Source organism: Crocodylus siamensis, chromosome 4 (assembly GCF_052110815.1).
Source record: "Crocodylus siamensis isolate JL-2025a chromosome 4, ASM5211081v1, whole genome shotgun sequence".
In the NCBI taxonomy this organism is placed as follows: Eukaryota; Metazoa; Chordata; order Crocodylia; family Crocodylidae; genus Crocodylus; species Crocodylus siamensis.
This window is the reverse complement of record NC_143398.1, coordinates 204,287,379-204,300,577: the sequence shown is the minus strand read 5'-3', so window position 1 is coordinate 204,300,577 and position 13,199 is coordinate 204,287,379. Positions and strand designations below refer to the sequence as shown.

Below are 13,199 nucleotides of genomic sequence, written 5' to 3'. Positions count from 1 at the left end.
GGGACGTCATTCTCCCCTTGTACTCGGCCTTGGTGAGGCCGCAGCTGGAGTACTGCGTCCAGTTTTGGGCTCCACAATTCAAAAAGGATGTGGAGAAGCTTGAGAGAGTCCAGAGGAGAGCCACGCGCATGATCAGAGGTCAGGAAAACAGATCTTACGATGACAGGCTGAGAGCCATGGGACTCTTTAGCCTGGAAAAGCGCAGGCTCAGGGGTGATCTGATGGCCACCTACAAGTTTATCAGGGGTGACCACCAGGATCTGGGGGAACATCTGTTCACCAGAGCGCCCCAAGGGATGACGAGGTCGAACGGTCACAAACTCCTGCAAGACCGTTTCAGGCTGGACATAAGGAATAATTTCTTTACTGTCCGAGCCCCCAAGGTCTGGAACAGTCTGCCAGTGGAGGTGGTTCAAGCGCCTACATTGAACACCTTCAAGAGTAAATTGGATGCTTATCTTGCTGGGATCCTATGACCCCAGCTGACTTCCTGCCCTTTGGACAGGGGGCTGGACTCGATGATCTCCCGAGGTCCCTTCCAGCCCTAATGTCTATGAAATCTATGAAATCTATGAAAGGTGATGCACCTCGGGAGGAACACCGGCACCATACCTGCAGGTTAGGGAACCCCCATCTTGTCAGCACAGAGGCGGAAAAGGATCTGGGAGTCATCATTGACTCCAAGATGAACATGGGCCGGCAGTGTGGAGAGGCAGTTAGGAAGGCCAACTGCACCTTGGCATGCATCCACAGATGCATCTCGAGCAGGTCCAAAGAGGTGATCCTCCCCCTCTATGCGGCACTGGTCAGGCCGCAGCTGGAGTATTCCGTCCAGTTCTGGGCGCCACACTTCAAGAGGGATGTCGACAGCATGGAGAGGGTCCAGAGGAGGGCCACTCATATGATCAGGGGACAACAGGGCAGGCCCTATGAGGACAGGCTACGGGACCTGAACTTGTTCAGCCTTCAAAAAGAGAAGGCTGAGGGGAGATCCTGTGGCCTGTTATAAACTAGTCAGGGGGGATCAGCAGGCATTGGGGGAGTTCCTGTTCCCCCGAGCACCGCCAGGAGTGACCAGGAATAATGGTCACAAGATCAGGAGGCACTACTTCATGGTCAGGGCAACTAGGGTCTGGAACCAACTTCCAAGAGAAGTGGTGCAGGCTTCTACCCTGGGGGTGTTTAAGAGGAGGTTAGATGAACACCTTGCTGGGGTCGTTTGACCCCAATACTCTTTCCTGCCATGGCAGGGGGTCGGACTAGATGATCTGCTCAGGTCCCTTCCAACCCTAGAAACTATGAAACTATGTGCTACACAGGCACCAATGGGACCTGCATATACTGTCCCTATAATTCCAACCCAAACTGCTGGTATAACTGAAACATAACATAAACCCCTGGGCTATAACATAAACAACAACAGAGGAAGCAGCTCTCTGCCCCTTTAAGAGGGCAAACCTTCCCTCACCCATACTTCCCAGCCTGGGCTCCTTGTGATCTCCCTGAGCCTCACTGTTTCTGCAGGCAGCAGTGCAATCCATCTAGCATTCCTGGGTTGCTGAAGCTCCTAGGCAGGAGTTCCTAACTCTGCAGCTGACAGGGCTAGACTGGATTGCCAGTTCAAACCCCAGGCTTATATCCTCCCAGGGCCCTGCCCACTTGCAGTCAGCAGGCTGCCTTCAGGTGCCTGCTAATTGCCTCATTTGCCTTGTTGCCCTAGCAACCGGCAACTGGTGCACTCTATCTAGCTTTCTCTGCTCCCTGGCTGGGCTGCTTTCATCTTAAAGGAACAGAGAGCCCCAGGCTCTATGTTACAGTCCCACTGATGTCAGTGAAACTATGTGAGTTTACATCAGCAATGACTACAGTGATCACACATTTCTAGTTGGGGAGGACAGTTCTGAAATGTAAACATGAAGTCCTGGTCCTGGGCTCAATGACTTTGGCACAGCATTTGTCCTGGATTTCCCTCAACACAGTCAAACTATAGCAATTATCATCCCAGTGTCTTGTGCAGGGATCCGAGTTTTTTGTTTGCCACTTGCGTTTTGGGGGGCTTGCAGGAGCTGCTTGCAGCTGTGGGGAGACATGTGGCCAGCACTACAGCTAGGCAGTGGTGGAGAGCAGCTCCTTCAGCTGCCTGCATGTAAGTCTATGCAGGAGAGGGGGCATAGGTGATGTGGAGGAGGGGTGGAGATTGAAGCCCCCCAGGTGAGGGAGGGAGTGAGGCAGGGTTGGTGGCTGGGACTCGGGCTGGGGGTGGTGCCCAGCTGGGGTGGTGCATGGGCTCAGGGTCAGGGTGGAACGTGCAGCTGCAGTGCCCAGCTGAGGAGTGGGACGGAGCCATAGACAGCTCATTTTGGGGGTTATGGAGGGGCTGGCTCCCTGCCATTGTGTGCACTCCTGGAAACCAGGGGATTCTGGGGGGTGGGGGTATGCCCCCAGATTTTTCCACAGGGCGGGGGCACATGCAGGCTGCCTGCTGTGGGCTCAGAGTTCCCCACTCTGCTGCCCTCCCTCTGGGGCCCCCGGTTCCCAGTGGGTAGGACCCAGCACATGAGGGTGGAGTGAGGTGGGGAGACTCAGTGTTCTGCTTTTGCATTTTGAAAGGGTGGTCACCATAGCTATGACTGTGGTCCATGGGAACTACTCTGTATACTTACATCAGCGCATCACATTTGATAATCTGTGATATTGCTTGGGTATCTCTATTTTATTATCTTTGCTTACACAGCACACTATAGCAACTAACAACTTGCCTTTTTAAAGATGCTGTACTGCACGTTCAAGCAATATAAAATTCCAGTGTCTTTTGAAGACAGCCTCTTGAAATGTTAGTTAGCAATAAATGTATATTGAAATATTAATGAATGTTTTTCTATGAAAGTATCTCTTTCTATGTATTACTACAAATATTTCTATTAGATTTCATTTATTTGATGTTTTTAATATTTTAGTATATCTAGTTAGACAATTATAATACTTTTAAATATATAATAGTTTTCTTCAGTATTTAGACATGTTTTAATTTATCAGAATTCATTTGGTCAGACAATATGATCTATCTCTGCTTTTTAAAGTGTAGTCTGAAAAATGTTCCCATATAATTTTATAATCATAAAAATTATCTTACATGTTGTGTATAAACCTGTCGTATATCACTATATCAGTCAACCTACGTATCTGTTGATTTTGCATCTTACTTGTGCCTTTAAGGCTGGTTGATTTCCAAAATAAAATCAAGTGGATTTGGGAATTGGCTACAGCCTCCCTTAATGAATACTGGAAACATCATTTATTTTAAGAGTTGCATACAAGGTATTTCACAATCTGCTTGCACAGATTAGTCATCTGAGTTTCACAGATTCATAGATTGTTAGGGGCTGGAAGGGATCTTGCAAGATCATCGGGTCCAGCCCTCCTACACTAAGCAGGAAGACAACTGGGGTCAGGTGAACCCAGCGAGGTGATCGTCCAGTCTCCTCTTGAAGATTTCCAGGTTAGGTGATTGCACAACCTCTGGAGGGAGTTTATTCCAGTCTGGATACTCTGACTGTGAAGAAGTTTTTCCTAGTGTTGAGCCTGAAACAGTCTTCCAGGAGTTTGTGGCCATTACTCCTGGGTTTCCCCAAGGGTGCCCTGGTGAACAGCTGTTCACCAAGTCCTTGATGTTTTCCCCTGATATAGCAGTAAGCTGCTACCAAGTCCCCTCTCAGCCTTCTCTTTTTTAGGCTAAAGAGACTTAAGTCCTTCAGCTTCTCGTCGTATGGCTTGCCTTGCAAGTTTCTGATCATATGGATGGCTTTTCTCTGGACTCGCAAGCTTTTTCACATCCTTGTCAAAGTGTGGAGCCCAGAACTGCCACATACTTCAACCAACAGAGCCTGATTTGCTTCGCAGCATGGCTCTGAACTCTTCATCTAGCCTGTGAGGCCAGATAAATTCGATTCCCTTGACACAAACCAAATGATAGGAGAGACTTCATTTGGCCTTACTATTGCTGATTGACAAAAATAAAAAGATATAGCAGAAATAATGTTTGACAGATTAAGTAAGGGATCATTCTTGTTTAATGATTTAGTGTAGAGCAAAATCTTGTGCTATTGTCAGGGAATGGTCTAAGAAAAGTGTCATTATCCTAAGGCCTGTGGACTGGATTCAGCCCACAAAAATATGTGATCCAACCCTCAACTATTATATATTTTGATCAGGTCCACAGCAGCTTATGGGGAGATTGTCAGCATGTGGTGGCATTTTGTGGTGGGCAGGATTGGTGTCACATAGGCTAGGGACAGACATTACACATAAACCAGTTTAAACCTTCATTTTTCCGGTCCAGAGGGGATGTCTGTGGGGTTACAAACTGGTTTAGCCTAGCCAGGTTAGACTAACCTGCAAAGATTGAATCAATTCAGGCTCAGACTTTTTGAATGTCTGTCCCTAGCCACAGTGGCTAGAATCAGTGACTAATAGCATAGCAAGGAGTGGACAGACAAGTAGGGTGCCAGAATAGAGACCTTCCAAGGAGTCTGCCCTGCTCTACTGCAATTACTGCTTTTATCTCTGCCAAATCCACCATTGCCCATTGTTGTCAGTGTTTGGAGGCAATTGACAGTGGCTGCAGTAGGGACGTGCAAAATTACTCACCAGGTTTGGGGAATGCTGGCTCAGTGTGCAAGCCTTACTAGTTACACCTCTGTCAGAGACATTCATTGCAGCAGTAGTGGGACAGGAGAATAGAGGCATGGGGTCTGTCTTAGGGCTGAACCATTTTGCCCCAGCCTGCTGTTTGTAAAAGGTTGCTAATCCCTGATTTTAGTATATAGCCACGTTAAGATAAAAAAGTTAATGTTTTAATATATTGTGGCACATGTGATGGCAAACACCAGTTTGCAAATCCTAGTGTTAGCTGGACCAGGTTGTTTAAAATGAGTTAGCTGTCTGAAATGAAGCAGAAGTCAGGGCAGAAAGAAATTATTCAGTCAACATCAGAAAATCCTCACTGACCATGCCCCTCTGCTGGAGGAGAGAGAGAGAGATTTCTATTGTTTGCATTTCAACAAAAGGCAGAGATGATAAATTGATGGTAAGCTTTATAAACTCTTAAGTAGCTAGTTTGTTAACCCTGCCTCCTGGCATGCTGTTCCTTTGCACCAAACAACAAAAAAAGTGCTGAGGCCTTATGCCTGCAAGTCATTGCATGCAAACAATCTGCTAGGGTCCATGAGAGCCCAAATGGACCTCAGAGGGGTTCTTCTTGGATGCAGCAGTACACTTGTGTATTACAAATTACATCATCAGGGCTTTAAAGATTTTAATTTATGGTGCCTTTCCTAGCCTGCGCTGGTACCATCTGTGTGAGTATAGCACAGGAAGTTCAGAATACATTTATTTGATTTTTTTTTTTCAAGCACATTTACTTTGATACGGTGCATATTCTTTTGTAGTAGCATAATGTTCCAGCATTTCCAACATGGCTGTTTGCAGTTGAAGGAGAATGACAGTGAAAAGGAAAACAACTGAAGGCAACATGACACAGATTTATTTTAAAAACTTGAAGAATTAAGTTTGACATAACCAATGTAGGGCTTCTATCAGAAAAAAGGTTGGGCTGAGAACTATTACCATCCCCTTCTGTTTCTTTGTCAACCTTTGCTGTTAAGTTTAAGGGTACATGAAATAACTGAGTTAGTGTTCAAAGTGTCAGCATCATTTAGATAGGGATATAGTATAAATGGATTTTAATTTTGTTTTCAAGCTGCACCACCTAATCTTCTTAAAAGCATTTTGACAAGAGAATTAATACTTACTAATAACTGGCAGCTAGTGCACAGTTTAAAAAAAGAAATAGGGAGGATGAAAATCTTTGCTTGAAAGATTTCAAAAGGGAACAGTTGTAATTTGATTGTAGTTTGAAGTAGGTAAAGGATATCCCTAAGGTGCGAGGTAAGAGGATATGATGAAGAAACAACTGTATACACCAGAGAATTATTACTCTCATCTGTAGCTAATAAGCGTAAATTAGAGCGCAAATGAGGATAGAGATTTAATGCCTTCAGGGCGCAATTTACTTAGAAGTTGAGGACAAGAGGCTCAATGTGAGAGGGATATAGTGTTCCTCATTGGGCCAGAGATTATGATCCCAAAGTTTATGGATGACCAAAGAGAAATCACCAGAAATCTCTTGGCAGGAAAAGCACTCAAATGGAGAATATCATATATGGATGCAAATGATAAATAAGTGTAACATTAACTTAAACTTTGTCTACTTCCATGTACATCATTTTGAGGTTTTTTTTAAAGATAGTATCTACTGGATAAATTGCCATCTTGGTCAGTTAAATTAACTGAAATGTGGCAGCACTAGGTCCAGTGGGTACTCCTACAGTGCACTGATAATTATATAACTCCTCCTAGCCTCTTTTGTATATGAATAATTTCAGAACATGGATTTCTAGGGTAAAGTAGTAGGACATTAACACTGATTAGCAGAGGAAGCTAGTGGTCTTTCAGTTGCAGTGTCTCAAATCTACTGCTTGTCAACTCCATGCTTCAAAAGAAGGTACAGAAGCTCTATTTTAGACCATTATGGAAGATTCTTCCTAATGCTGTCAGTTAGAGGCTTGCTTATATGTTGGCTCACACAATTTTTTAACCACATTGTTTAAAGTCTCTCCCGCTTGGAACACCTCTACTCATTTTTATCAGTCTTCACATACCTCTTTATGTCTTTTTAGAGAAACTTAGATCTCTTTTCTTTTAAAGCTGTGGTTCATATCCAGCTTGCAACATTTCATTTTCCAAATGCAAAGAAAGGGAGAGAACCAGTGGGGAAAAAGAATAGATTGGTTGGAATTCTTTGTATTAATGCCTATGTGCAGAAAACAGAGCAGAGGATGCAGCCAAGTAAAATGCAGAAGACAGTGGTGGCTGCACTAGTTTGGAGCATGCTCATTAGCTTTTCTTAGTCAAATAGAAATCTTCCACTTTGGACAAATTCTAGTAGCCTCCTATATCTTCAGCCATAAAGCCTGGCTTTGAAACCTAAAAATCTATGTTTACTCTTTTTTCCTCACTTGTTTTTTAAAAACTGTAAGCTCTTTAAGGCAGAGATGATGTCTTTATATATGCTTATGCAGTGCTGGATACAATAGGACTTTAATGCCTAATGGGATCTTCAGCCAGTAACCTAAAAACAGATGACAATGATGACAACAACATTTCAAGTGGTGGTTAGGTGTTGCAATTATTTGGAATGGGTTTAGAGTTATTGTACACACTTATAGCCTATGTTTAGTTGGCTTACAAATGCTAACATTTTTAAACTGTGCCTTTTTATCTTTCCAGGCCACTGGAACGTTCCAGTGAAGATGTAGATATAATATTCACGCGACTGAAAGAAGTTAAAGCTTTTGAAAAATTTCATCCAAACCTTCTTCAGCAGATATGTCTCTGTGGTTATTATGAAAATCTGGAAAAGGGAATCACATGTAAGATACTTTTCATGATGAGATATATTTAGAGTACTTCAAGGACTAACCTAGGATTCTCTCCTAGGGACAGATAAGGAAATTTAATTTATGGGGTATCGTGCTTACATTCTAGAGTTACTTTAGGGGTGACTAAAGTGCTGTGGGAGATGCAATTCAGCTAATGGTGTTTTATCATAAGTCAGGGGAAGCCATGCTCCTACTGGATGCAATGCTGTGACCCTCCTGGACTCTGCCACTAGTATGCTAGGTGATCTTGACCAAGTAATTTTACCTCCCAGTGTTTCAATTTCCACATCTGTAAAATGATGATATCTATCTATTTTTAAAGTGCCTTAAGAAGTAAGGATTAAAAGGTGTTATGTAAGAGCTTGGTATTAGTAGTAGCACGTGATCTGCAGTCACCCTTGATACAAAAGCCCTCATTTTTGTGGTAAGTTTCCTTTGCAACCCTTGCATGTGCAGGCTTTGGGGCTTGGAAGAGTGATAAGAAGTCTGGTGCTGTATAATCATCAGGGATCTGGGTTTTCCATTTGCTGCAGAAAAATGCAGATTTTCTTCTTTAAAGTAGAAAACTGTGGGAAATGGTGGATTTCACCTTGCAAGGGGCTGCTTGGGGCTGAGGGGAGCAGGGAGAGGTTGGCTGGAGTGTCCTCACATGCATGTGACTGGCATACAGCCAGGCAGGATGGTGGGAGAAGCCTCAGCAGCTGGATACAGGTAAGTCTATGGGTGGGGGGGGGGAGTTGGAGGTCCAGGGGTTAGGGACTGTCCAGATCCGGGTGGGCGGATGCCTACCAACACTGGGGGAAGGAGTCCAGGTGCCCAGCTGAGCTGAGCTTCCCACCCCAGTGCTATGATCAGGTTGGGGAAGGCAGGCCTAGTCTCCATCCCACCCACAGTGGCTGGAGCAACACCCACTTGTGGGGGTGTTGACGGAGCCTGATCTCTCAGTTCCCCTCCCCAGTGCTTGAATTGGGTTGGCGAAGGGAAATGAGCCCAGCTGAGCTGAGTGCCCCTTCCTAGTGCTATGATTGGGCTGGGGAAGGCAGCCCTAGTCTCCATCCCACCCACAGTGGCTGGAGCAACTCCCACTTGTGTGGATGGTGACAGGGCAAATCTGGCCCAAGCATGGGCTGGAAGTAAGAGGAGGGATGCCTGTTTCACCCTTTGCCTCAGGCTGAGGCTCCCACACAATGCCAGGCAGCCTGGCCACAGCCCCCTCCGCCCTGGACAGCATCTTCTGGTTGCATGCAGCCACCCCTGTCCCTAAGAGCATTGGCACTTGTCTCTGGTGACCCATCTACCCAGCTTCCCACTGCTCCCAAAGGACCTGCCCACCTCCTTCCCCCACTGGAGACCTGTGAGTTGGCATGGGGCCAGGTGGGGTGGGAGGCAACTGGGGCCCCCCCTCTAGAAGGGCTGGGTGGGACAAAGGGCTGTGGCTCAGGAGTGAGGGGCACCAGCAAGGCCAGGGGCCTGCAGGTCAGGAGTGAGGGGCACCAGCAGGGACAGTTGATGGTGGATCAGAAATGAAGGTCACCAGTAGTAGGGCTGGGAGGTGTTGGGGGCTGTAGGTTGGGAGTGAGGGGCATTGGCAAAGCCAGGGGGCTGTGGGTGGGGAGTGAGGGGCACTGGCAGGGCCAGGGGATTGTGGGTCAGGAGTGAGGGGCACTGGGAATGAGTTGCTAAAACCTGGTCGGGGCAGGGCACTAGCATATCAGAGCTGCTCAGGACCACAAAGCAGCAGGGGAGGACAGCTGCAGCTGGACCCACATCCTGGTGAGTGAAGGAAGCAGGGAGAACTCTGATTTGTCATGATAAAAAAACAAAATCAAATGCCAAAATATTTAGGTATTTAGAATTTATTCTAATATAATAAAGGGCTTAGTCCATCTGTCTGTCTGTAATGCTCTTGGAGCACTCTGATTGGTTACTGAAACAATCAATCAGAGTGCTCCAAGAGCATTACGGACAGGAGGCAGCATTGGCATGCCCCATGATGGCAGGGACAAAGTGGCAGGGGGCAAGGCCAGTGGCACTGGTCTCGCATCCCGTCCCCCGCCTCCCCACAGCCCTTTTCCTTGGAGGCAGCAGCACATGGTGCTGGCACAGGAGGACACAAAGGATGGCAGGGAAAGCTTCCCCCCAACCCTACTCCTAGCAGGTGACAGTGGCATGAGGGGATTAGGGTTAGCAAGCTTCCCCACCCTCCGTCCCTGCTCCCCCCATCATTCTTGACAAGCAATTTACTAGTTTTAATATAATGACTGAGGCACTGGTAGCTTCCAAACTGCTTTAAAATTGTAAATATTTCAATAAAACATAGAAAACATAGTGTTCAACTGATACCTCTCTCTCTCTTTCTGTATATATTTTTCATAGATTTTCATAGACATTAGGGCTGGAAGGGACCTCGGGAGATCATCGAGTCCAGCCCCCTACCCAAAGGGCAGGAAGTCAGCTGGGGTCATAGGATCCCAGCAAGATAAGCATCCAATTTACTTTTGAAGGTGTTCAGTGTAGGTGCTTGAACCACCTCCACTGGCAGACTGTTCCAGACCTTGGGGGCTCGGACAGTAAAGAAATTCTTCCTTATGTCCAGCCTGAAATGGTCTTGCAGGAGTTCGTGACCATTCGACCTCGTCATCCCTCGGGGTGCTCTGGTGAACAGACGTTCCCCCAGATCCTGGTGGTCACCCCTGATAAACTTATAGGTGGCCATCAGATCACCCCTGAGCCTACGCTTTTCCAGGCTAAAGAGTCCCATGGCTCTCAGCCTGTCATCGTAAGATCTGTTTTCCTGACCTCTGATCATGCGCGTGGCTCTCCTCTGGACTCTCTCAAGCTTCTCCACATCCTTTTTGAATTGTGGAGCCCAAAACCGGACGCAGTACTCCAGCTGCGGCCTCACCAAGGCCGAGTACAAGGGGAGAACGACGTCCCGGGATTTGCTCGAGAAGCATCTATGGATGCACGCCAGCGTTTTGGTCACTTTACTAGCCGCAGCATCGCATTGCAGACTGATGTTCATCTTGTGGTCAATGATGACCCCCAAGTCTCTTTCTTCTGTAGTGCTATCCAACATAGGACTGCCGAGCCTATAAGGATGCTGCAGGTTTTTCCTCCCAAGGTGGAGAACCTTACATTTTTCGGTGTTAAGTGGCATTTCATTTTAATTGTGGAATAACACAGATATTGGGGATTTTTATTAGAGAATTTGTGATTTTTAAATGGAGAAAACCAGGATCCCTGGTAATCACACAAGTGCCAATGTTTTAATAGCCAAATGCTGCAGTTCTCGCACAGCCAAAACTGTGACTGACTGTAGTGGGCATTTTATTTGAGCTAGGACTGAAAGATTTGGCCCAGATGAAGTAAAAAAAAAAAAAAGATGATATGCAAAGCCAGCAAAAACATACAGTGATAATAAACTTTGTCTAAATAAGGTAGATATATAATGCATATATAACATGAACATAATTTTGATTTGATGTTATTGATGTTAATAAAAATGGGGGAGGGTGGGGGGGTAGCACAGAATTTTTCCACAGACATATTGGCCAATTTTTTTTAAAGATTTGTGTGCCTTCCCTTCTTTTTCCATTCATAAAGTGGATTTGATTTTTTTTGTATATGCATATCGAATATACTTATTCATTTTCTTATGTATATGTTGTAAATTATTGTAAGCCAGCTATAGAAACAATATCAGTCTCTTTAAGCAGCTGTAACAAGTGATTAGCCATTTAAGGTGTCTCTTAACCATTTATTAATAGAACCTTAACATAAAGTGTGACTGATCTTTCTGGAAAGGGAAATCAACAAGTGCTTTAAAGGTCTAAGGTACATAGAAATTAGGCCTGTGGGAAGTGGCTAGTATTCACTTCAGATTTGGATTTGGCCAATTCGGGGGATAGTGATTCGATTTGGTGATTCAAATCACTGTCACAAATTGGCAGAATCTCTGAATCAAACAGGCCCCATCCCCTCCCTGTCTGCTCTCCCAGGCCTGTCAATGGCTGCCTCTCCTGGCCCCAGTGTCCTGGCTCTTAAAAGGAAAAAAAAAAAGGTCCCACTACTAGCTCTTGCCAGGTGTGTGTGTGTGTGTGTGTGTGTGTGCGTGTGGGGTGGGGGTCGGGGGGGGCAATCCCTGCTGTCCCCAACTGCCCTGCACTGTGTGGGGGGCTCTGCCATGGGCCCCCAACCCCTGCCCGCTCTCCTGGCCCTGTCAATGTCTGCCCTGCCCTGGGATTAAAGCGCTGGGACACTAGAGTCAGGTGGGGGTTGGGGGCTTATGGAAGAGTGCCCCCACACAGCACAGGGCAGTGGGGTGCCATGGGGATTGCCTCCCCCCCAACCTGGGGGCAGTTCAGAATTGACTTGGAGGTGTCGAATTGATTCATACCTTTATTGGTCTCCCAATTCAATTCAGAGGTTTGGGCACCAAATCTCCTCCAAATTGAATCAGTACCCAAAGCTTCGCACAGCCCTAATAGAAATGCAAATTCAGAAGGTCTCTGCCATTATGTGACAGGATATTTGGTAAGATGGACTTATTGTCTGACCCAGTAGATGGCAGGTCTTATGTTCTTTAGTTCCACTTAATTAGAAGAGCAATAAAAAGGGAAACAAAGCAGAAGGATGGCTAAAACAATGTTTTTTACTACTTTTGTACCAATGTCCTGTGCATAGATATTCTGAAATCATATGCTGTAGTGTCATGAGTATTTTGTCTGTCTATAATATGATATAGTATAGCAAGTCCTGTGGTGCTAATTATCACTGCAGTAATACAGCAGTGTGGGCAGGGGGAGGGGAGGAACTTGTTGCTCTTGTTAGTTATTCTTACAGAACATTTTTTTACTTATATTTTGCTTTTCTAGTATTTCGTCAGGGTGATATTGGAACAAATTGGTATGCTGTTTTGACAGGATCGCTGGATGTTAAAGTTTCAGATACAAGCAACCACCAGGTAAAAATGTTTCTTTAAAACAAGCCAGTTGTAAGGTGACAAGAAATGTTTTGAATTCTTTAAAGACTTGGGTAATGATGGCTTAGTTTTCATTGGTACTTTTTTTTTCTCCATCGCAAGCGTGTTGATTGTGTTAATGTTTCTCTCTTTTGTTCCCTTTGTCCTTTAGCCTTGTTGGAAGGAACCATGTTACTGATTTCAGGAAACTTAAAATTACTACTATGAAAAGTGTTCCGATTCTGAATATCAAACATGAGTCACTATGTTCTTTCATATGGTGATTTTTCATGGTATACAGGAACTTCATTATCTGAATTCCCTAGAAATCTTTATTTCCCAGCTAAAAAGGTTTTAACTGTAGCCGCAGTCAGTAATCCTAATAGTATAACTGCAGCCCTCACTTCAGAATAAGAACTCTCTTGTAGTCGCATCAAAATGTTGGCATTGCTGGTGAGCTAGGCCTGAAACCGAGGAATAAAATATTTATAAGACAAGGAAGTAGGAGAGAAAGGAAAAAACTACTGCACTTAGTAAAATGTTAATAATTTGACATCCCTGGAAATTATTTTCAGTACATATACAAATGCGCTTGTTTTCCAGGAGGATGATTCACCAGAATGAGTTTTCTGCAGATTATGTCAAATGTTGTTGTAAAGGAGATGGTAGTCAGTTGGTCTGCATCTTCACTTGGAATAGAACAAGAAGAAATCAGCTAAATTTGCAAAAAGGAAGAC

At 45.2% G+C, this 13,199-nt stretch overlaps 1 protein-coding gene across 2 annotated transcripts in view; it reads left to right on the top strand.

Moving 5' to 3' along the window:
- RAPGEF4 (Rap guanine nucleotide exchange factor 4) overlaps positions 1–13,199 on the top strand; it is a 296,859-nt gene that overhangs the window by 32,238 nt on the left and 251,422 nt on the right. For both annotated transcript variants that reach the window (XM_090045462.1, XM_090045461.1), the window contains exons 2-3: positions 7,348–7,490; positions 12,377–12,465. In XM_090045462.1, the coding sequence (XP_089901588.1) occupies positions 7,348–7,490; positions 12,377–12,465 (232 nt within the window). The remainder of the gene's footprint in view (positions 1–7,347; positions 7,491–12,376; positions 12,466–13,199) is intronic.